The sequence below is a fragment of the Saccostrea echinata genome, unplaced genomic scaffold, assembly GCF_033153115.1.
Source record: "Saccostrea echinata isolate AGI-Se365-2 ecotype Australia unplaced genomic scaffold, CSIRO_AGI_Sech_v1 ptg000047l, whole genome shotgun sequence".
In the NCBI taxonomy this organism is placed as follows: Eukaryota; Metazoa; Mollusca; class Bivalvia; order Ostreida; family Ostreidae; genus Saccostrea; species Saccostrea echinata.
The window spans coordinates 15924327-15948770 of NW_026889796.1; the positions used below are offsets into that span (position 1 = coordinate 15924327).

The window sequence follows — 24444 nt, forward strand, 5'->3', positions numbered from 1 at the left end:
CTAATATGCTAATGTAACATTGTACAATGTCTACCTGTCATTTATCACAGCCATGCTATTGTAAGATACCAGACCTTCTATATATATATACATAACATTGTATTACATCAATCTAAATATAGAATGCACCTATATTACATATAAAATGGACGGTTAATTGGAATACAAAAATTAAATAAAGTAACAAAGTATTTGTATGTATATTAAACTACACACTCAAGATATAGGACATTAAAAAAATAATGGTTATCGGAACAATGTGCTTTATTTCATGATGCAGTTGGGCAGTACGTCGGTAATTTTAATGTTAATTAACTGAAACAAATTGAAATGGAAATCCTTTGAACAAATACCTGAAATATATGTTTATATTCAGAAGAAGTGAAAATATTGGACACACTTAAAGAGTGATGTTTTTAGTAAACATTTACTTTAATTTATTTTCTTTTTTTTTTCTTTAATTTTAATCAAGGACTCCAGCCTTAAAACTAAAGAAACCAGAAGTCTCTGATGAGACTGTAGCTCTACTGGTCTGTTTGTATAACAGAAGAAAAGTAGCACTTGGATTTGAAACATTGCAACATGCAACAATAAATAGAATTATGTATCTTAATTTAGTCTACTTTTGTGACAAGTTATATTGAAATCAAATGAAAACTAGGAGTAGTAGCGTTTTGAAAGTATTTCATGGAAATTTCTATTTCTAGTAACCATGACAACACCATTCACCCAAATAAAAAAAAACAGAAATACATATTATGTATCGTAGTGTATTCTAACTGTGTGCCAAATTAGATTGAAATCAGACCAAAATTGTAGGAGGAGTAACATTTTAAAGGAATTTCAGAGAAATTTCTATGTTAAGTAACCATGGCAACACTGTTCATCGAATTCAAAAACCAATGCAATAAATTATGTATCTTAGTATAGTCTTCTTGTATGCCTAATTATATTAGAAGCAGACTAAAACTATAGCAGGAGTAGCGTTTTAAAGGAATTTCACAGAAATTTCTATTTTTAGTAACCATGGAAACACCGTCCATCGAAATCAAAAACCAATGCACTAAATTATGTATCTTAGTGTAGTCTACTTGTGTGCCAAGTTATATTGAAATCGGACCAAAACTGTAGCAGGAGTAGCGTTTTAAAGAAATTTCACAGAAATTTCTATTTTTAGTAACCATGGAAACACCATCCATCGAAATCAAAAACCGATGCACTAAATTATGTATCTTAGTGTAGTCTACTTGTGTGCCAAGTTATATTGAAATCGGACCAAAACTGTAGGAGGAGTAGCGTTTTAAAGAAATTTCACAGAAATTTCTATTTTTAGTAACCATGGCAACACCGTCCATCGAAATCAAAAACCGATGCACTAAATTATGTATCTTAGTGTAGTCTACTTGTGTGCCAAGTTATATTGAAATTGGACCAAAACTGTAGGAGGAGTAGCGTTTTAAAGGAATTTCACAGAAATTTCTATTTTTAGTAACCATGGAAACACCGTCCATCGAAATCAAAAACCGATGCACTAAATTATGTATCTTAGTGTAGTCTACTTGTGTGCCAAGTTATATTGAAATCGGACCAAAACTGTAGGAGGAGTAGCGTTTTGAAAAATTGTTTACAGACAGACAGACAGACAGACAGACAGACGGACGGACGACGGACACCTTACTATCGCATAAGCTCTTCTGGTCTCTGACCAGTAGAGCTAAAAACTTAAATAATCTATCCTGATTTTGCTAAATTTGACTGCTTTTGATTTTCCTTCTTGTTACATAAACAAAAATATTGCATTCAATGAAATCTATGACAGCACAGAAAAATAATTATTGCAAACTATTATACACATTATTATTTTGGCACAAATTTTGTACTTTTGTATACACAAATAAAAACAGGGCAAGACTTATCAGCAGAGAAAACCAAGTCACATCTATACCCTCTCAAGACAATGGTTAATTACATCAACTCAAATAATGAAATCAAAAATAAAATATAATATCACTACATGGCTTAAAGCAATATCAAAATAAAGGATTGCAAACTGTAAATGTATGACAAGAAGCTCTGCCTTCTATCGACTTATTCTTGACTTGGATTCTTTGTATCCAATACCCAGACAACTATTTCTCTCAAGGTATAATTTACATACAATTGCAATAAAATTGTTAATGACTATTTCCCTGTTCCTACAAATGTTGGAAATGACAGGAAGTTTTCAGAGCTGCTCACATAAACATTTGTGTAACTCATCAATCAAAACATTCTGCTTAGTCTTTCAGCTATTCTAAATGGGGTAAAGACTATATTTAAATCGTTCTGCACAAACATTGGATGTTCTCTACCCTTTCTTGCTCTATTTGGATTGGAATTTCCCTTTCATTTTACGGAAGGCTGCACTAATTCCACCACCGCTGGGCATTTTGTGGTAGTTTGTATCATGTTGTGAGGCGATACTTTGAATGTCTTGAGAACTGAATTCCCGAACCCTCTGCATTAAGGTGTCCTGCATCTCGTAATCTGGTTCAAACCCATACACCTGATCTTTAAAAATACGAATCTGGTCTATGGTTTGGGTGATGGTTCTGTAAGATATGTTAATTTATGTTAAAACTCTTTGTGTGCAATTCAGCTGTTGCTGAACTTTACAATTATAAGTTCTAAGGAATGTTATAACACTATAAACCAACTTTCCTTCACAATCATTTTTTTTTCATGACATTATCAAAAAATCCTGTCCCACTTGTGAAATAAATTTCACATCCAACTACAAAAGCTGAATATCTATTAAGTCGTCTTTAAAAGAAGATGCAAATAAATATTTTTGTAGCCTTTAGATCTTTTTTTCAAAAATTCCAATTTGGAAGGTAACTAAACTGAATTCCAGACAAGGTAAAAGTAATGTCCATATCAAAACTGGAGGAAAGGATAAACTGTCCTAAGAAACATATTGCAACAGACTGACTGAAGAAGTATCCCCAGTGGCAGATAAATGTTTTACATCAGACACAAACCTGATCTTGCTCCACTTGACCATGTCATTGGCCAGTTTAAAGCTTCCAATTTCTTGTTGCTGGACATGTAGGAGGAAGAGCAGAGCAGAGGGAATTGTGGGATAAAGATGACAGTCTGCATGCTTCATTAAGGACAGGGCATCATTCTTCAAAAACATCTGTAAGATACATTTGAAAATTAGTCTGGGTTTATGACATTAGAGAAAAGAAACTCACAGAATACATATGTATTACAATTGTATGGATTTAAAAAGCATAATTCTTTTCTCTATGTCATCATTTTCACCAAATTTCCTGCAAATTATACAGTAAAACATGGTTACAGTGACCACACTTATAATAATTCATGTTACAGTGAATGAATTTCATTTCCTCTAGATTTAAAATATATTAAATAAGAGCTTATAGGATGCCATGAATTACGTTTATAACAAATCAAAATTTTGGGCCCCTGGCACTTTGCTTTTTGTTTTACTGTACTGCCTTCTTCCACCAATTCTAGATTTTGCATAATACCAATATAAATTCAAGACAATTGCTAAGCTGTGCGATCTTACCCTGACTGACTTCAGTTCCTCCATCACAGCGTAGGATTTACTGGGGAGGTTCTTCCAGGCAGGGAGTTGTTTAATGATGATGTTCTCCAAACCATCCGCTATTGCTAGACAGGAGGCGTAGTTCCTCATCTCCTTACACAGCTGGGCGGCATGAAGGAATCTGGTTAACACAGCCACCTGACTCTGGATAGTGAAATAAAAACATGTATCACTCAATCAATTTATTTGTCTCACATATAAGGACTTTAATACATTTTTTCACTCTCTCTTTTTTTTTTGGAGGGGGGGGGGAGGGGGGGATTTCTCACATACAAGTATGACATTATAAAAGCACCACCAAGAAAGGAAAAATTTCTGAAATACTTTATCAAGTGTTAACCTTTTTGCATGCAACAATTTTTTTTGCAGAGTTTTTAATACATGTATTACCAAAAAAAATATTCTCATTAGAGAAATGTTCTAGCTGTTACATTGCATGACTATAAATGTTTCCGGGAAAACAAAACTATAAATCATTTTGTTTACCTTGGATGAGCTACAGCTGACGATTTCGGCAGCAACCCAGTGTGAGATGTCCCTGGAGTGGTCGATCATCCTCTGTATAGCAGGGTCCTCACAAATCTCCGACTCAAATAAAGTGTTTCCTCCCGGCAAAGACTGTTCCTCCACATTATTCAACCTGAAGATAAAATACAACCACAGAATGTTTACAATTTTAACATTCTACAACATTTCTGGTAAGAAGTTTTATTTTGATTGCAAACCACTCACAACCACAATCTTTGATTCAATTTCTAATTCACAATCTGTCTTAAAAATATTGAAACAAACAGCAGTCCCAAGGATTTGCTCAAAAACTAACCTAAGAATAGAAGGTGTGCGAGTTCCAGACATGGTGAGGGCCACACTGACCCCCAGGGCTTTAGAGTTGAGGTAATGGACGGGGTGGGTCATCTGGAAGATTCCCTGTTCTATCAGAGTCAGCTGTTCTGCGATACACTGTGAGGTGTAGTCAGCCAGGGTGAAGGCATCAGTCCGTCTGGCCATCTTTGGGAAGTAGACCTCTTCCATGTGGTGACTATTCCTCCGCTTCTCCAAACACACTGAGAACCCAGACTTCATGCAGACTGGATCCTTGCTGGTGCTCTTTGGTGTTACAGTCTTTAAAGAATCCCACTGGAATGGAAGATACATCAGTTTTAATGATTAATCCACTAGAAAATACAAATCTCGAAACACTGCCTAGAATCTGGTCTGTATCTCAATAGGCACAAATGGATAATAATTGAACCAGAAGTTTCTGACAAGACTGTAGCTCTACTGGTATGAACTTATAAAGTATAGTTAACTTGAGTACCAAGTCTCATTGAAATTGGATTTAAACTGTAGGATGGGAGGAATTACACAGATATTTCAAATTTTAGTAACCATGACAGTATCCATGGTACCGAATTATGTATCTTAGCATAGTCTTCCTGTGTACCATTCTTATTGAAACTGGACCAAAACTGTAGGAGGAGTAATGTTTTGAAAAATTGTTTACAGACAGGGGACATACAACAGACACCTTACTTAGGAAAACGCTCTTCTGGTCTCTGAACAGTAAAATTATAAATGCTCCCACAATGGATCTTACTGAATACCTCACAATCAACAAAAGTCTGTAGGATATACAGAGAGAGTAGAATACTGTTATCCTCCACCTAATTATGATAATTATCAATTAATGATGAATGAGCCCTTACAAAGCACATCTAGCCAAGAGGAATCTCCTTATGGAAATCTTTAGAATTTTACAGTTCATTTACCACTTGATTGTGTTGCCTTGTTAATGAAATAAAAAAGACTCAAAGAAATTGATACTGTAAATGATATTAAATGAATCAGATGTTCTTATAAGTTCATTTATTAATTAGTTAGTGAGATAGATAAATTTTAAATTTCTAGATTATTAGAAATAAAAATTATTTAACATCTCTAGATTATTAGAAATTAAAATTAATAATCATCACCATTCCATTTATTGAAAATCATACTGGGTTTAACACTTTACTAATCATAATTCTTTTCCATCAATTGATTTCATAAAATTGTGCCTGATTTTATCTTTTCTTAGAGGTTAAAGACAAATTTGGATTAAGTAAAAAAAAAAGTGTACATTAAAAATTCATGCAGATTGCGTTTACATAAAATTGGGACATGAAAACTCTGACTATCTACAAAAGGATGAGATGGCATACATTTATGATAGTATATTTAAAAATAAATGACACGAAGGGAAGATTACCTCACGGATTTTCTCCGCCAGTGAAATCTATGAATGAAGCAGTTAACAATATGATTTTTACAACTACAAATTTATCATGAAAATTTAAGCTGCAGTAAAAATGAATAATGCTTGCTTTAAGTTTTCATAAAATCTATGAAATACAAAAAATCTAAAGATAGACTCATACTTGTATATTTAAACAGTTAGACCATACAAATATGTGTTCAAATGTGATTGAATTCACATCAGATCTTCTAGTACATGTACCAAGACTACAGAGAACATATCTTTAAATATTAGACTGACCTTCTTTGTTGATCCATTTTGTTTATACACATGGACATTTTCCCCAACAGTCACACTGGTCAGAAGGTCTCTACTGTTACCCTCCATACAAAGGGCAAGTAACTCCTGCAGCTTTTTACCTTCTTCAGAAAAAGAGGCCAAGTTCTACAAAGAGAAAAACCAAAATGATGTTATTCAATTTTTTTGTCTCACCACAAAATTTTAAAAAGATTTCTGAACAAATCCTTAAGTTTGTCAAATGGATATTTTAAAATTAAGTTCCCAAATAGGAACCAGATAATGAATGGTTTTCATAATTTAAAGTCCATCACCTGTTCTTCAATGAAAAATTGCAGTGAATTTATCAGATCTTCATTGTCTTCAAAGTCTACAGGATAAAATCCCTCCACCCAGAAATGAAGTAGATCCACCACTCTTCTCTGTATCCTCTGTAAGTTAGCCTCACGAGCCTTACTTCTACAAAGAAAATCAAATACACTGGTACATGTCTTCAGAAGTATTGCAAGATCTTAAGATATAAAACTTTATGATATGACTTAGAACTGCTTACACTGAGAATTTGTTAGAACACACTTACCTGGCTATAGCTGAAAACCTGGATGTTAGGAAATCCAGGAGAGATACCGGGTTGGCAAAGTAACGAAAACCAAAGAAAAATTGATGGACAAATCCAAAACTTAAGGCAGTTCTGAAAAAGATAACAGTTCAAAATCATTTTTGTAAAATTATCCAATAAAAACATCAGTTATTCTCTGCTAAAATTCAAGGAAGCTTTTTTTTTGCATTTAGACGATCTTGTGACTTGCACAACAGTAATTCTCACAAATCAAATAAGATTTAAGATATATCTTAAAAGAAATTATAAATGGAGTGTAACAGTCCTCAAATACTAATGTACTACTTACGAAGCAAACAGATAAGACATGAGTCCCTCCGTGGTGCCTGCCTGCACCACCTGGATTTCACAGCCAGTCTGGGGCTCCCTAAGGGTCTGGAACTGTAGAAGTGGATTGTCACACTGAGGCTTTAATCTGAGTGGTGCTTCAGTGACGGGACTACTTAGTGAGTACAGGAACGTGGAGTTGATGCTGTCAAGTTCCGTCTGTAACATCTCGATGTGATTCTTACACAGCTGTAAATAGCGGATCTTCTGACTCATCTCCTCGAGATCTTTGGACACTGTTGTTTTCTGGTCTGTAAGAGAAGACACTCTACATAAGTTTCTTTCAAAAATAACTCATTTACGTAACAGGCTTTTCCTTCTACCATGAAATAAATTATATATCTACTTTATATACTATTGAGTAGAATAATTTGTCATTTCACATTTTACAAGCATAATACTGCTGGGTTTTGATTTGTTAAGTTTTTTTCCATTTTTTTTAAAACAAATTATTCGATATTCAAGTTAATTTTAATGCAGCGTTACTTTCTTAAAGTCATTTCACATTTTCCAAGCATAATACCATTTTTTTTTTAATTCGATAATTTTTTTTTCAGTTTTTTTTTTCAACAAATTTATATTTAATATTCAAGTTAAATAAACTGCAGTATTATTTCCTCAGATTTTTTTCTGCTCCAATACTGAACATAAACTTGCAGCGAAAATAAGCTGTATACCAAACTGACATGACAGACAAGCCAGTGCATTAAACCTCCATACCTTTGGCACCTTTCTGACTGTCTGTTAATCTGTTGAAGAAAGCTTGTGTTTTTCTTTTTGTCCTTCTTTCCATCATAATCTGCTGATCCAAGTTTGCCAGCTGTGCTTGCAGTCTTTCAGCATTTTCCTCATCCTGTTGTAAAATTACAAAGAACAATGTCTATAATAACTATACATCCTTAAAAATTTATCCAAAAAAGTAGAAATTTTCCGTTAATACTTTTGAATCAAATTTCTGTTATAAAGGATATCCAAAGCATTACATGACTGAATATAAAAACCTTTTTTCATGAACAATTAACTACAAATTTGAAAAACATCCATACTTACAATGTCTTGAAGAAATTTCTCCAAGTCTTTGGACATATTGAGCTGCATCATGGCATAATGAAACAGAATATGATTACGTCTATATGGTGTCAACGTCTCCTGCTTCTCTTCACTCAGAGATAACTGTGACATGTGTCGTGTCAGTTTGGTGGTGCCACGGACATCTGACATGCTGCTGCTGCGAGATGATAAGCTACCTTGCTCTGCACCACGATTTTTGCGGTAGTGTTTTGAAATGTCTGATTTCTGACTTTGAACGTGAATCAAGTGAGGGCCATCTTGATCATTTTTAAACTTTCGTTTGGGGAGAGTTTCTGATGAATTGTTTGCTTGTATATGAGATCCAGGATGACTTGCACCAGAGTTTGAATGAAAGGAATCGTGTGGAGATAGTCCCCTTTGAGGTAAGGATAATCGGCGATTAACATTATGAGTATTTTGATCTTCAGCACTGACTGGTTGAGCATTACTGTGAATATCTCCATCAACTACATTGTCACCATCTGGAACTACCGTGAAGGTAGCATTAGAGGCAAGATTGTGCATGGAAGAACTCTTTGATTTCTCAAAATGTTTTTTACGATGTCTCCTTCTATTTCCAATGTTCTCATTGTCAGTAGAATCAGATGTATCATAATTTTCTTGCAATGCATTCACCGACTGTGGACGACTTCCTAGCCTATCACCAGTCCTGTTAAAAGCTTTGTCAACCCTTTGTTTTCTGTAAGAATGTTCTTGATTGGTCTCTGACATGCTGGAGGAGGAGCCATCCGGGTCATCACCATGTCTGAACCTTGAACCTTTCAAAGACCCTGTGTCATTTGACTGTATGACATTCTTGTTTGGCACATGTGATCTAAAACATTACAAGTATCACTTTATTACGAGCTATTAGCAACAAAAAATTTTAATCAACAGGGCATAAATAAAATTGCCCAGTACATATGTAAAAGGATATATTTTTTTCAAATAAAAGATAACGTTATTTTATCTATATGATATATAAATGAAGTTTACACATATTTTGACAATCAAATGACATTAACTATTTGATAGACATCATTTATTTCTTCTTTTTTTTTTAAATTAGAGACTTACTGATTGAGAATTGCAGGTTTGATTCCATTCACAGCTTCAAACAAAGACACAAGTAAGTCCACTTTCCAGTACATGTCAGAATATTTCTCTGTTATAGCACTAGAAAATGTCTCCCACTTCAGGCTTCCAAGGGACATGACATATTCAGCTGCATCAAGAAATATCGCATTTTTATTTCAAAAAATGAATTTTAACAGAATTTGAACAAATGCAGAAACATAAGAGGAAATCCCGCCCCCTTTTCAAGAAAAAGATAAGGAATAAATCATCAATATCACTCATCTAATTTTCACGAAATTAATTTCACGTACCCATGTTAATATCTTCTACTCCATTTTCCATATACCCGTCAAATGCAAATTCTTCCCTCAGGAGATGAACAAGACGCCCCATCTTCTGTTGCTGTGTTAGACTTGTGTTGCTGTTGAGCAGACGATCCATCAGGCTGCCCGGGTCAGGTGGCTTGTACACACCATTCACTCCACTTACACCACTGTCCTTTGAAGGGGAGGGGGAAGACGTATTTGACCTAATTCTCTGAGACTGAGGATGCAAGTGATAGTCAGCTGAGGACAGATTGAGAGGAACACTGTGCTTTCTGGGAAGAGAGTTATACTGATCAGAAGGCTGGCCACTCTCCCCATTAAATGCCTTAGTCTGACTAGAAAGTTTATCTGAGCCTTGGTTGGAAGACCACTGTTTTGAATCATAATCTTTTTGACCTAAAGGACTAGAGATGTTTGATGTGTTTTGTTGCTGGAGGTTCTTAGACCTAATGTTTGCGGTCTTCTGCACTAAATCTTTGGCAGTTCTTCCGTGTCTGCCTTGCTTCTGTTTTGACAAATCTCTCGATGAATCTCCACCTAAATGTCTGGGTCTTGGTTTGGGACTTCTTCCAGGATCACTCATGCGAGTTACATCCTCCATATTGTTGAACTCATCCGAGTTGGCTTGACTCCCTGGAGCTGAGTTAACAGTTACCATGCTAACTGGAACCATCTGAAACAAACCAGTCCTTGGATCCTGCTGAAGCTGGACTTGCATAGGATAACCTGGCATCATGGATCCTCCAAACTGACCCATGGATGGCAAAGTCATGGTCTGTCCCATCAACTGTTGTTGGTACTGCGGAGGAAAATTTGACATCTGTTGATTTAAATGCATATTAAACATTTGATTCATGTTAGGAGCAGCTGGTGTTGACATGGGTCCTTGTCTGCCTATTGTAGATTGTTGGGGAACATCCTTCCCTTGCCCAGTATTTGACTGTTGTGAGCCTTGTAAGTTTTTTGCCAGATGTTGAGCAATAGCTGCAGCCAATGACTGTGTATCAGGCACACTGCCTTGTTTCTGGAGCTCTGACAGAAGATTGTCCAGTGAGCCTGTATTGCTAGCCTTAAGCTGAACATTCTCCTCTGACTCCTTCTTCTCATTGGAAGACTTTACAGATGTCGTCTGCTGCTCCTTTTGATTCTCCTCTCCTTCAGAGTCTTTCACTGGTTGTCTATGCTTCATCAGGTTCTTCTTCAGCTCCTTTAACTTCCTCACAACCTCCTTGTCATTATCATTGCTCTCCTCTTTTGTTGCTTCCGTCTTCTTCTCTTCCTCTGGAGGAGGAGCAGGTGATGAACTGGTTTTATGGAGAATGATTGGCTTAAAATGAGTAGCCGTGGAAGTAAAGGCTGAAGGCATCTGTCCTTTGCCTTCATTCTTGGGTTTCACTGCCACTGGAGCAAACATGGAGGATGAAGACCCAATCTGAGGTTTTGTGATTGGTCCTTTAATTGGACGGAAGGCAGATATCATGGGACTGGGGGGTTTAGGGGGAGGTTTAGGTTTGGATTTAGGCAGTTCTACTGGTTTTTCAGGCACTGACTCCTCGGCTACATCTGGTTCTTTTTCTTCATTGTTGGCACCATTCATCTGAAAAATTGAGGACAGCTTGAAAATTTATGCAATGATTTACATTGTATTTTAAAAAAAAATTATCAAAAAATTCTATTAGCTGGCAAACTGTAGTAAATTTGGACCTTGTATAATTTAGCAGTGCATATTCTCATTCACTGTGCATTTCATCATGATATGTGAATTGCTGCAATTCAAAATATCTCAACAAAATGGTGCAATGTTTGAGTTCACTTTGTGATAGATCTTTGGACTTCTTTGTATGGACTGTTAAATAAACAAAACATCATGGTTTAGTTTTGTGATCCAGTTCAAAGTGATGCTAAATCTCATAATCCTAAACTGTGGGCAGTCAGTGACATAAGAACTACTCAGCTCACCTGGTCAACAAGACGATTAATATACATATACCACATGATCATACTCATCTAAAACAGCAAAAGCATGTAGTACAGCAATCATGATAAACATACCAGTATCAATACATGTCCATTTGCTGAGTCAAACTCTAAAAACTTACCATTTTTGTAAAGGACTCAGTGAAGAGGTTTTTGCAGACAATATTCGAAGTGGAACTATTAACTCCTTCATAGTTATCACATCTCTGAAATTGATTTTATGACATGTATTTTGAATAAATTTAGCTTCATTAGGGTTTCATAAATTCAAAACTTTTATTTCACAAAAGTTGAATTATCCCCTGACCTGTTGTGCAGCCTCTAGTGAGGGTCGCTTGGCTGGATCTGATTTTGTCAAGTCCTCCAAAAGTGACTGGAACTCCTCTGACACAGACATTGCTGATATAGGTGAGTACTTATTACCTCCTGCACACCGAAGAGTTACTCCAAGACCATACAAGCATGTCTAATGAATCAAAAATTTTAAATGAAAATTGCAGTGTAAATTTACACATTCCTTCAACATAAGATTTTTTTATGTAACATTTCACAATGATGTTTAACTTGTTTTGGAATATTTTCCTATATCTTGAAGATTTTCAATGTTTTATTTTTAAGACAAATTTTACTCTATACAATGAGCCTGTTACCTTGTCTGACAGATTCCCTCTTTGCTGTAGCTCTGGTGCCATGAAGATTACCTCCAATGGCTTGTCCTCAGGAATGGCTTTAAATGATAAGTTGCCATTTTCCCTTAGAACCAGTGTGTCTGGTGAGATGTATGCAGCTAAAAAAGTCAGGGGAAAGCCAATCAAATTATTGAAAGTTTTTATTAAAAAAAAAAGACACAGTTGAACTTTGTAATCATCATCGATATCTCTAATTCCATGGATACGCTGAAGTGAGTTTACAGTTGCAACCATCTTTTCTTTATGTATTTTAGACTTGATATCTCAAATCCTCAGATATCACAAAGTTTTTCTGTGTCCCATAGAGTTCGAGATAATGAAGTTTAATTAAATCTCTAGTATTAGTATCTGAACTCAGTGTATGAGTAATATGCATTCTCACATGTGTATGGTTGATCTCTGACAGATGTAACAGGGATAATTAATTAAATCATTTTTTTTTTGAAAATACTCCCCACTAACTTACGTAGATGTTTCTTTTTTCTCTGTAGTGCTATAGTTCCCTCTCTACACAATGCCCACAATTCCTCCTCCGTCAGCCCTCTGTTAAGGGAATCCAGCACCTCATTCACTGTCAAACCCTGTCAAATTATCAAATCAGCTCAGAAAATGGAATATTAATCTAATAAAGGGAAGAAAACATTTTGTAGAAAATTGTTTTCCATTGATTTATTTTTACACAATGCCAAAAAAAAAAAAACAACAAGAATGGATTTTGCAAAAAATTATCCATGCTAAGGACTGCAATAGCTATCTATTATTCAATACAACGGACCAGAAAGGTTTATAATGTAGTGCATTATGAACAACACCACATTACGTGAATTTCAAACTTAATTATTGAGTTATTTGGTATGTCTTTGAGCATGCAAAATCTTTACAAATGACTTGGCCATGAGTACTATACATAATTAATATTGAGGTCATTTACCAGTAATAACAAGGATATGGAGGCACTCAAGTCCTAACAATAATGTGTGAAGTTTTATGTAATTGGCAAACATTATTTCAGCCACATTAAAACACAAAGCAGTACATATTGTAAGTGTGTATTACCAATGCCCATCAAAGGGTGTAAAGCTTAAGACTTTCACAAACAGGCTTATGTTGGGTAAACTTCATATTCATCTGATAACACTTGTGCAAATGGTCATGAAACCATTTAAAAGGCTATAATTACTTTGTAAAGCAATTTTACGAAAATAGAAAATGTAACCCTATTGTACCTGTTTTTTCTTTGAGCGTTTTGGCTTTGTTTCAGAACTACTGGTTCCAGAGGATTCAGTCCGTTTCATGGAGGAGGAACTTATATCCCTTGAAGTTTCACTTTGAGGTTCTGAGACCTTCGGTGAGAAGATCTCTACTGGGCCAGGTTTTGAAGTGTTTGTACTGAAAAGTCCACCATTGTCCACACAGTTAGACTTTTCACATAGAATGGATTCTTCATCAACAATCATTCCTGAGTCATTATTAGATTTAGTCACCTGCTCCTTTAAGCTTGGTTTCCTTGGTAACGGGGGTTTGGGTTTTTCTGGTGAAACCCGATTTTTTATTTCTGCTGTCACTGTAACTTTAGTTTCACTGTCACTTGTCCTAGAATCACTTGAAATCTCACTAGTTTCACTTACATTCAAGTTTATATCCTTTGAAATTTTGTCAATGGAATTATGAGAAATTAAATTAGAACTATAATTAAATCCTTGTTTACTGGGCCCCCTGGTGTTAGATTTCCTCTCCCTGTTCCCTGTGGGTAGGGGCATCCCTGTTAACATTCCCCGCATTGGCATGTCGTCAGTCTCTGTAAAGTCGGAATTCTCCACTTCCTCCTCCTGGCTATTGGAGGATTCTGTTTCTTTCTGTCTCTGGGGAGGGGATTCCGAGGGGGTGGAATGTTGTTGAGGTCTGTTTAGTGTTTCTGAGACAACACCGGGTACTATGGAAGACTGAGATGATAAATAGTTGGCAAGTCCCTCTGTGACATCTGTGTAACTAGTTATTGATGATACATCTATCACAAAGAAAAATTAGTTGAATCAATAGTATCATATTGTAAACTTTTGAAAATGGATAATAGATTCTTTAAAAATATTTATTGAAAGCTATAATATCAGTTCAAAAATATTTTTTTTTTGGTAAAATAATAAAAAAAAATCTTCGTGATCAGAAAATGATTTTGTGATAATAAAAGTTTTCAAACTGATAAATTTTAACCTTTCACAGAGATTTTCAGTAATACTGAAGACAAGTTATTTACCAGGAGCTGGTGTGAACGGTGCAGCAAAGCCTCCAATTCCACAGCATATCTCCTGTGATGATTTGCCACAAAGCTCCTCTTCACACTGTGTTATAATGGACTCGAGGTCTGGACGGGTGTCCAGGTGCTCAGAGGTCATACATCCGAACAGTTCCCGGAGCTCCGGACAGATCTGCTGGCCAGGTTCTCCATTGTATTCCGCGGCATAAAGCAGGGTCATCCCAAGGGAAAACAAGTGGGACTAAAATTAGATAATCGTATACACATACTATTCTAACTCATCAGAACTAAATATGATACAAAATGAATCGTAAATTCATGAATTTCCATTATTTATTAATTTTTTTATTTATTTTGTAGTCTGGCCAATCAAGCTAATTCCTTGTTTATGGAGGCATAAAAGTCTACAAACTTGTTGTTTCAAGAAAGTTGTCAATGAACTATGCAGGATACAATGAGGAAATTCTAAGATCTATTCTTTTACATGAAATTTTTTTTAAAAATCAGCATGTTGTTTAAGCTATTTCTTTTACTAAAAAATCCTACCAACTCCACATGGTAAATGACTTTTTGATTCCTCCTAAGAGCATATAAAAAAATTCAATAAAAAATTCCTTCAGAATACTTCACACACATACAGCAAATTTTTAGTCTTGTACATAAATTATCACCTACCCACAATGTTCCTCTGTCTACTTTCACAAAATTTGACTCAAAATCAATATTTAAAATCCACAGAATCTATCCGGGATCATCAAAACTCATTACAAGTCCAATACTTCATAGAAATGCCTGTCTTCTACCAATCACTGTTTCAATTCCTTACTGTTCAAACAATTTACTTTGAATTGAACTTCAAATTGTTTCCTTTCGGATATTTGTACAGTTAATAAAAGGCTACCAAAATATTTTTTCTCTGACAAATTTGGACACTTGTAAGCTTGTATATAGTGATAACATTGCCGTGGTGGAGCTTCAACTAATATTCCTTATTTATGATTTAAAAGTTTTGCAAACAATGAAGTCTTTGAAGTTCTGGTAATATTAATCACAGAGACAATCAGAGAATTTGGAAATGCTTTCTTTTTTGTGACTTAATAACAATGCCAAACTTAATTTATTCTGGAAAAAAGTGATTATCAATATACAAAATTTCAATGCTTAATGTATCGAAAAGTGTACTAAAGTTCAATGTATTTGAGACATATGAATGTATATATATCTCATTTTTAGCTTACAACTATGCCAATTTTAACAATTCCAAGAAAATTTTAAGAAAAAAGAAGATATTATGTACACAAAGTTTGAAACATCATTTAAAAATGCTATGTATTTTTAATACAGCTGTACTTCTGAACACTTTACCATGATGGAAGAGTTACATATGTATAATTACTGAGAATTGATATAGTATATGATTTCATTTTCAACTGTGAAAGACAATGTAAGAAATTATTGTTTTTTAATTGTTGTCATGAAATCTTTATATTAATTTGTCTGAATATACATCTTTCAAACAGTTATCAAATTAATCATAAATAATAATAATAATAAAAAAAAAAAAACATGAACCAGGCTTTAAAACTTCTTTCCTTCTATGACATAATTGTTGTAAGCATCTACTAGTACTTGTCCATTAAAAAAATACAACTTACCAACAAAATATCTAAAACACAATTAATACAATACTCCAAGTGGTAGAATTACCTTGATAGAATTGCCCACATTGTCGTACTCAGGAGGTATATATAGAGATTCTGGGTCTGTAATCAGAAAAAACAATCTATAAACATATAAAGTATGAATATTGTATAGTATAAATTAAATTGATCTCCTTGAACTTCTGTGCAGATCAGTGTCATGTATAGCCCCCTACTCTAATGTCCTCAAAGATACTCTATAATGGTTAATGGGATCTTTAAGATGTGCAAATAAAAAAATGATCCATAAAAACTCTTGTAATAATATTTCTTTATATATTTTTTATAATGCTTATAAGGACACATAAAATAATTCTTCAGCAAGGATTCCAGTTGAAGTGGTAACATATTATAAGGCAGGTATGACAGGCCACACCAAAATATTCTATTGATATTTGTCATCAGGTTGTATTGTCCATATGACCAGTCATTTCTCTCTCTCTTTTTTTTATTTATTTATTTGCAAAATCATTTTTTTAGAGTTATCTTTCCATTGTCACCCAGAAAAAAAGATGTTAAACAAAGAACCCACTGTGACATTACTATCAAAGGTCTGTATTTATATCACCTTTAAAAGACACCATAAATTTTGAGAAACCTGGCCTGGAAGTCCAAAAGATGTTAACAACCTTTTCATGTGTGACCTTCAAAGCTACAAATACCAGACTCAGAGAAATTAATCTGCATATGATCAAGAAAGATTCATCACTGAAGAACATTAATGTAACACTAGACACCATCAGACAAACTAAACACATACCACCTATAAATACATAATTCAGTCTTTGAATGACTTAATGACATAGGTGATAAACCATCTCATTTTTTACACCAATACCAAAGTACTTTTGAAGTATACTTTGATTCTAAAGCAAAAAGAGATACCTCAGTTGTAATATAAATTGATAAAATTTCAATGTAAATTCAGGTGTTCATGTCCATAACCATTGCATGCAGATCCAGGTAAAAGGACCCAGTTCCAATTGAAAAGTTGCTCTTTTTTCTCCCCAATTAAGGTAAAAACTTCCCAACTCACAAGCATATTCAATTTTTCAGTACTTTTCATGTAAGAAATCTTGAGTTCTGAGATTTTAATGGTTCATAAAGATGTGAACAGAGGATAAACCTACAATCTTACTGTCTTTATTCTACAGCAAAATACAAGTCATCAATATTTCGAAATTGAACACTTTTTCAATTCAAATTCCCAATTAAAAGGGTACAGGATGGACCTGTACCAAAAAGAATCAATTAAGCCCTGGAACTAATCATTACTCTTTCACCAGTCAGCTTCAAGTTTATTGTAATATAGTACATGTACCATTTTGTAAATAAAGACAAATCAAATACATTTATCTTTCATAAAATTTGTTTAACAAGAAAAACCATAAGTGTCCATAAATTCCAAAAATAATTACCTTTCTAAGTGAGTCTTAAGTAAAAGTCACCAACAGATCCCTTACAAACTTTTACTCTAAAGTCCTTTTAAGTACAACATTAGCCAGGTAGCCAGGTCTAGTACAAAAACATATATCATACTGGGCGTATTATCTATAGAATACAATCGGCTTATGGAGATATATCAATATTGCTCTATCTTCACACCGCTGCCCCAGAACAAAGAGGGGCGACCATTTCACCTCATTTTCCAATGCATAGTTTTATTATTATGGAAAAAAGTTCTATTGTTTTCATTCTGCATGGATGTTTGCCAGATCTATAGGAAAAGCTATCTACATGATCCGCTCTTTTCTTACGTGAGGTAAAAAGAGTTCAACGTAACTAGCCCAACAATGAACAAACTTTAAACAAAACTCTGAAAGATGCATTCAATTTTGATCTGAATAGAGCTACTTAAAGAAATCCTCCAGGTTTTTATAATAGCATGAACTCTTTTTATTGTGTTGTATTTTCTGTATAGCAAAGGTACTGCGAAATTTTTATCCTCAGTGGCATAGATAACTAAATGACAGACGCCAAACACAAACACACCCCTTGAATGAACCATTTTATTAAATTAACTTGCATGCATATAGGAGGAACTTAAGAGAAAAAATTGGAAAATTTACAGCTGGTTATAAGGTCACAAAGTGGGTACACAATGGAATATCATTACCTTCTGAACTGATCAATTTAAAAACTCGTAAATAACACTTCAAGAAAGATAACTCTAGCAAGAAGTCAAAAACTGATATAAGGAGACTCACTACTCACACTTTTTGACAAATGATTTATGTCATGAAACCCATGGTTTTGGTTTCAAAGTTAGTCCTAACCAGACTTTGAATAACTGAATTCAATAATTATTGTGCATCATGGTAATTGCATACCAACTTTACAGTTCATGTTGACATAAATTATCTGATACCAGGGAACAACAAACTCTTGAATATACAAAAAAAGAATGCTTAGAAATTCTCTTTTAATGCCATTTTCAAGAAAAATATTTTGAATGACTTAGTTGCATTATTAATATAAACTTCTATAGAGTCTGAAACATAGCCCACAGACTACTGAATGAACAATTTTGTTATATTTATGGTTTTGAGCAATATATATTTGCTAAAATGTATAATGATTTAATACAGTTGGAAAATAAAGCTGTCCTACATTTGACAAAAATAATTCTGAGAAATAGTCTTGGATTTGAACTCTGATACAAATTTCAGTTTTGAGTTCCAACTGAGAGCCATCTTTATCCTACAAGGCATTGGGAAAATATGTAGCAAGTTCCTCAGGATTAAGGCCAGGATAAAGCAAGAAGTTGGATTCAAGTCTATACTGTATCCCTACTTTTATATAGTGAGCAGGATCACGATCAAATGCGCATTTACCTTGGTGTTTGTTATTATAGTTTAGGACTTAGCTTCTATAAAAAAAAATGACATCAGCTGTAGTTTACGTAAGGAGGACAATCCCTGATTAATGTCAATTTCTTCGGTTATCCTTTTTAAATGTGGCAAAATATTTACCGAAATAGTTCACAATTTTTTTAGCCTTCACTAAGCAAGTCAGTCCAGTATTTTAGATTCTAGTTTTAAGCCTTTGGACCGGTGACATATCTTCTACAGGCAATCAATACAATGCCCTAATTTCTGAAGATTAAAATCAACAATAAAATAATTTTACAGGCCTTTTGACATTCTTCATCAGATTTCACACACAATAACCTGGGTATCATTAATCTGTATAAAGAATGATTTAATAATTACTCATTGGAAAAAAGGCTGAATTAGTCATACATGAATTAATTCCCAAAAAAACATTTCATCTACACTCCTTTTTTCTTCTGCTAAATGAAGATGGTTGGATAAACAATTATTGGTAAAAGAAAAATACATTTTTAAAATGGATGGACAAAAAAAATAAATGCATGAGAAAGCTACAGACAGAGAGAATCTTAGATTAATAAGTCATAGATTAGGTCTACTTTAACAAATGTTATTTGTACGTTAGGTGGAGTCATACCCAATGAGTCTTCAATAAAGTGCACTATATAACTTTATCTATTTCACTAAATCCATGATATACATGAAATCTCATTCAATTGTAACATTATCTCAGATGTGAGATGATGAAAACAAACTAGGAAACAAACTGGACCAGATCCTGGCAATAAGTGGATTAGATCCCAGCAAAAAATGGATCAGATCCTTGAAGACAGAATCAAGTACACATTCCATGCAGCATCCATACAAATCAGATTTACTTTGAGAAAAGGACCTCATCAAAAATAGGTCACTCACCAAGAAAATATAGGTCACATACAGCAACTACATGTATGCAAGTCTCATGCAATGATGCAGCATAAAATGCATCTGTAAGTGCATCACAGTGCAGTCAGACAGGGCTTATAGTCAGCTTAGAATGTAAAAAAAATTAAATCTGAATTTTTTATCCAGAAAATATGTCACGTGATCAAGACATATAAAGCAAGTTATAGGTAACATACATCCTGAAATTCATTATCATCATTGTAACTTAAAGTTGCCTGGAAAAATGGACCTGCTTTCAAAAGGTTAACCTAGGATGCAGACATTGGCAGTGATGCTGTCAGAGGGTATAAAATATTAGCAAAACCGACTCTCTCAGAATTTGTAAATGGAAGATTAGAACAAGATGTGTTTGTGAAACACTGATGCCCCTGTATGGCAACTCATAACAAAGGTTAATCTTTCTCAAATGCAAATCAAATATGTTGGTACTGAAAGTAAGGTCTTGCAAAGTAGGTCAAACTCCAAGGTCAAGGTCAAAGTGTCAAAGTTTTTTTTTGTATTGGAAGAAAGGTCTTGTCACAAGGATTACACATGTGAAGTACGAAAGCCCTAGCACCTATTTTTCAAAAGTTATGGCCAAGGTTAACGTTTTTTTGAAAGTAGGTCAAACTCCTAGGTCAAGGTCAAAGGGTCAAAGTTGTTGGTATCCTAAGAAAGGTCTTGTCACAAGCTATACCCATGTGAAGTTTGAAAGCCCTAGCACCAACTATATAAAAGTTATGGCCAAGACTAAAGTCTGAAAAAATATTGCAAAAGTTGGTCAAACTCCAAGGTCAAAAGGTCAAATTTTATGGTACCCAAAGAAAGGTCTTGTCACAAGGAATACACATGTGAGATACGAAAGCCATAGCTCCAACCAATCAAAAGTTATGGGCAAGGTTAAAGTTTTTGTGGACATCCAGACAGACAGACAGCTAGACGGACGGACGGACAGGGCAAAAACTATATGCCCTCGAATCTTTGATTACGGGGGCATAAAAATGAAGCTTTCAAACACATATCTGACTATAGTAATTCTCTTTCATCTTGCATACAAAATCAATTTTAAGAAAAATTTCCAGTGGAAGTTGCAATATTTATGCATGGACATGATTTCATATACAAGTTTTCAAGTCCTAAACAACACACAGCAGATATCAAACTGCTTGTAGATGATGAATGTCTGCCTGATTATAATTTCAACTTAGAGAGATATGAAACCCATCTGATTCATTGATGAGACTTGATTTTGGTTCACTGTTGCTTGTTTGTGTGTCATATATTTTATTCATAAGAAAATCTTACAAAATCCTATATACTCTGCAAATAAAAAAAAGGAATTTTTCCCATACTATATACATATAAATTTTAACTGACTCTTTAAATGAATATCATTATCACAAGTGACCAATTTAAGTTATACATGAATCAAGAAATATATTCTATTCAACATGCATGCATATGTAAATGAATTATTTAAGCCAGCTGAATTCCTGATTTTATGTGCAGCAGAGAGAATGTATAATTACTACGGGTAGGGAAGAAAGCTCTGCAGATCTAAAGATACACTTTATCAAACATTTAAACGTGTGCATTTGCATTCATTAAACGAATTTTATATTTTCATATTTGCGTGCACAAAATTAACAATTCACTGAGTGAATTTTGCTTTATTCATATATATTGCCTCAAAGAGTGAAACATTTTGTAGGTATGATTTTCTTAAACAACACCATGATCATTGCTCTTCATTTTCAAGATACATCACAGTGAACTAGTATGTATTCAGCATTAAATCTGCAATTGCCGGTAGATAAAAATTTACCTATCTGACAATTACTTATGTTTACTTTTCTTTCAAGTTGTATCAAATATATATTTTTACTTTCCCATTTAACTGTCAATACTTTAACATCTTTTTAAACTAGTAATTTGATTTTCTAAAAAAGAAAGTCAGAAATATACATTTCAGTTCATTGAAAGTCATTTCTTGGTCCTGTTTGACAAGTACTTCTGTGTTGTAAATAAGCCTGACACTTTAGATGTCTATCAAAGAACAATTTATCAGTGATGGTTGGCTTCTAACGATTTAGTAAAACCCATTTAAACAGAAAATCCATATCAAATCTCATCAAACTGAACACATTAAATATACCACACGTCACTAAAAAATTTAATTTCCGATATATAAATATCAATTCAGCATTTTGCCCTGCAGGTTCATTTGAATAATAAGTTTTTGACTTGGATGTTTAATCTCTCACTGATATGCGCTGTTTACTTTGGAAAAGAACTAAACATTTGTCAAAGAAAATATTCTACCTGCTGTAGAAAGAATACTTCCTCAGTGAAAATATTTCAATTAACATTCTTTAATCTCATTCTGTTGAATAAATGGCAAAGTGGAATTAGAGGGGACCTTTTGTTGAACTTCTCTTGAGTAAAATATCAGAATCTTCAAAAACAGGCATTAAAAAGACAAAAATACAAATGTTTGAACTGCTTGAAAACTCTGACATTTCCAGTACCCTCCCTTTCTCAAGATTTCAGAAATTTCATATGAAAATATCAAGGGGAAAAAAATATGCTTTCACCTTATACATGTAAATGTAAACTAGTTTCATGATCTCAACAATATTCTTTGCTTATACATAGATGAATATATGCAGCAAGTAACTGAATCAGACTTTCATAATTTAAAGATACTAACATTTAATATTCACAGCCAATATGACTCTTATGTATCAATTTTATGGACTACATGTAAAACCTGTCAGAGCAGAACCCTATATTACTGCAAAAAGATTTCAACTCACAGAAAAAATTCAGGATAAATCATTCCTTGATTTGAATTACAACTTGAAATAAACTGAAAATATTTCTCTCAAAACCAATAAACTTTCTGGACATCATGATTTAGAACAAGTAGCCTACGGACTATAACGCTCACCTGAGTCCAACATACACTCTCTCTCTCTGACAATGAATTATGTAATGTTTTTAATATGTTTCCCTGTAAATTTCCAAGTAAAACTACATGCAGTTACAAATGTATGTTTGTTATTCCCAATCCACGACTGATTTTGAATTTTATAGAATTCAAATTTCAATTTTAAGTAATGATGTTCCATGGAGTTGATAAGTGTTATAAATAAATGTGCAAGTAGATTCATTTTAAATCATTAAATACAACAGTAAATTTTGAAAACAAAACAAAATTTTTTGAATTTAAAAAGTCAAAATGTAGGCTTTAGATATAAATGCTATATTTTCATAATAGCCCAATGGTTATTTCATTGGCAGTAATGTCAATTGGTTCATTTCTTTAATCTTATCCCCTACATGGTGTTAGAAACACTTGAGACTGATTTCAATTTTTACTACTCAACAATTTGTGGGGTCCTTAATACCTGTTACCAATCTCTGAACAATGATTTTACATTTAAAATCTTATCTTTAACAAGAATGGGGTCTATACAGCTTAATTCTGATTGATGAACACAGTGTGTAAACGAGTCACTGTATAAATGTCCCCAAACAACTTAGGACAATAAAGGACTGCTTACATTGTTTGGAATATTGGAAAGACCACTGTAGGTGGCAGTGATAGTATTATCTTATCTGGACCAAACTAACACCACCATCGATAGTGACCACCTCTACAATTAGAGGATTTTTTTCAAGGTTTAGTTCCAAATTATACACTTCTACCATTTAGTCATTTACAGGTACATCTTTAAACCTTTTTAATCACTCTTCAAGTCAATCACAAAAATACTAGCCCCAAAGTCTGGATAGTACAAATATCATCACCTCCTAAGTTATAACATCTCTTTGTTTTTAACCCTGTATACCTGTGCGAGTTTTATTTTTTCAACTACTAACCTCTGTCAAGGTCCAGGAAGCAGACGTTTCCAGCTCCATCAAAAGCGACCGTATCCGGGGTAACGCAGAGAGTCTGAAACATCTCTGGTGAGTTATTCACCACCTCCAGCACGAGACAGCACTCCCGACACAGGGCCCACAATTCCTCCTCAGACAAACATTTATCTCGCTCCACCAATATATCGTACAGACTGATGGCTTCGTCTCCTTCATTAAGTGGAGGTAACTCCTCATCATCTTCTTCGTCGTACTGAGTGTATTCCTGTGTATATTCTACTTCCTCCATCACATCCATACTGATCAAGTGACTCGAGTCTCCTTCTTTTCTGTTTTTTTCCCCCTCCTGTCAGCCCATGCCTCAGTTTCCTCTATAAACCATCCTTACTGGTCCTTCAAACCTACAACAATGCAGAACATGACATATTTAGCATAAAAGAGAGGCTACTTGGATTAAAAACATATTTACTGGGTTTAGTGCAACCAAACAAATCAGAGAGTACCTCTAAGGCACAAGAACAATTTGATGAGTTAACGCTTCTTTCCAGTAGAGTTTAACACCAGTGAGAATATCTAATCAAGGTCTTAAAAGTTTTCACTTTATTGTGTAGAAAAGTG

The 24444-nt window shown here is 34.1% G+C and overlaps 1 protein-coding gene across 1 annotated transcript; it reads right to left on the minus strand.

Moving 5' to 3' along the window:
- Window positions 1-1295: 1295 nt before the first annotated feature.
- LOC133202996 (kinase non-catalytic C-lobe domain-containing protein 1-like) lies at window positions 1296-24129 on the minus strand. Its single transcript, XM_061338848.1, has 21 exons — window positions 23830-24129; window positions 16197-16252; window positions 14490-14730; window positions 13462-14243; window positions 12702-12816; window positions 12197-12333; window positions 11854-12012; window positions 11669-11752; window positions 9555-11166; window positions 9244-9391; window positions 8146-9001; window positions 7816-7948; window positions 7058-7346; window positions 6730-6840; window positions 6464-6608; window positions 6153-6296; window positions 4440-4753; window positions 4103-4256; window positions 3578-3760; window positions 3021-3178; window positions 1296-2591 (listed from the first exon to the last, which is right to left on the minus strand). The coding sequence occupies exons 1-21, from the start codon at window positions 24122-24124 to the stop codon at window positions 2363-2365; spliced, it is 6345 nt and encodes a 2114-aa protein (XP_061194832.1). The 5' UTR covers window positions 24125-24129; the 3' UTR covers window positions 1296-2362.
- Window positions 24130-24444: the final 315 nt, after the last annotated feature.

Bases quoted from the DNA above. Each gene is read 5' to 3' on its own strand.
- LOC133202996 (XM_061338848.1), bottom strand. From the start codon at position 24,124: ATGGATGTGATGGAGGAAGTAGAATATACACAGGAATACACTCAGTAC. The intron at 9,392-9,554 runs GTACGTGAAATT...TTCTTGATGCAG, and splicing joins AGTAGAAGATATTAACATGG to CTGAATATGTCATGTCCCTT. The intron at 7,347-7,815 runs GTATGGAGGTTT...CTTCTCTTACAG, and splicing joins CAGTCAGAAAGGTGCCAAAG to ACCAGAAAACAACAGTGTCC.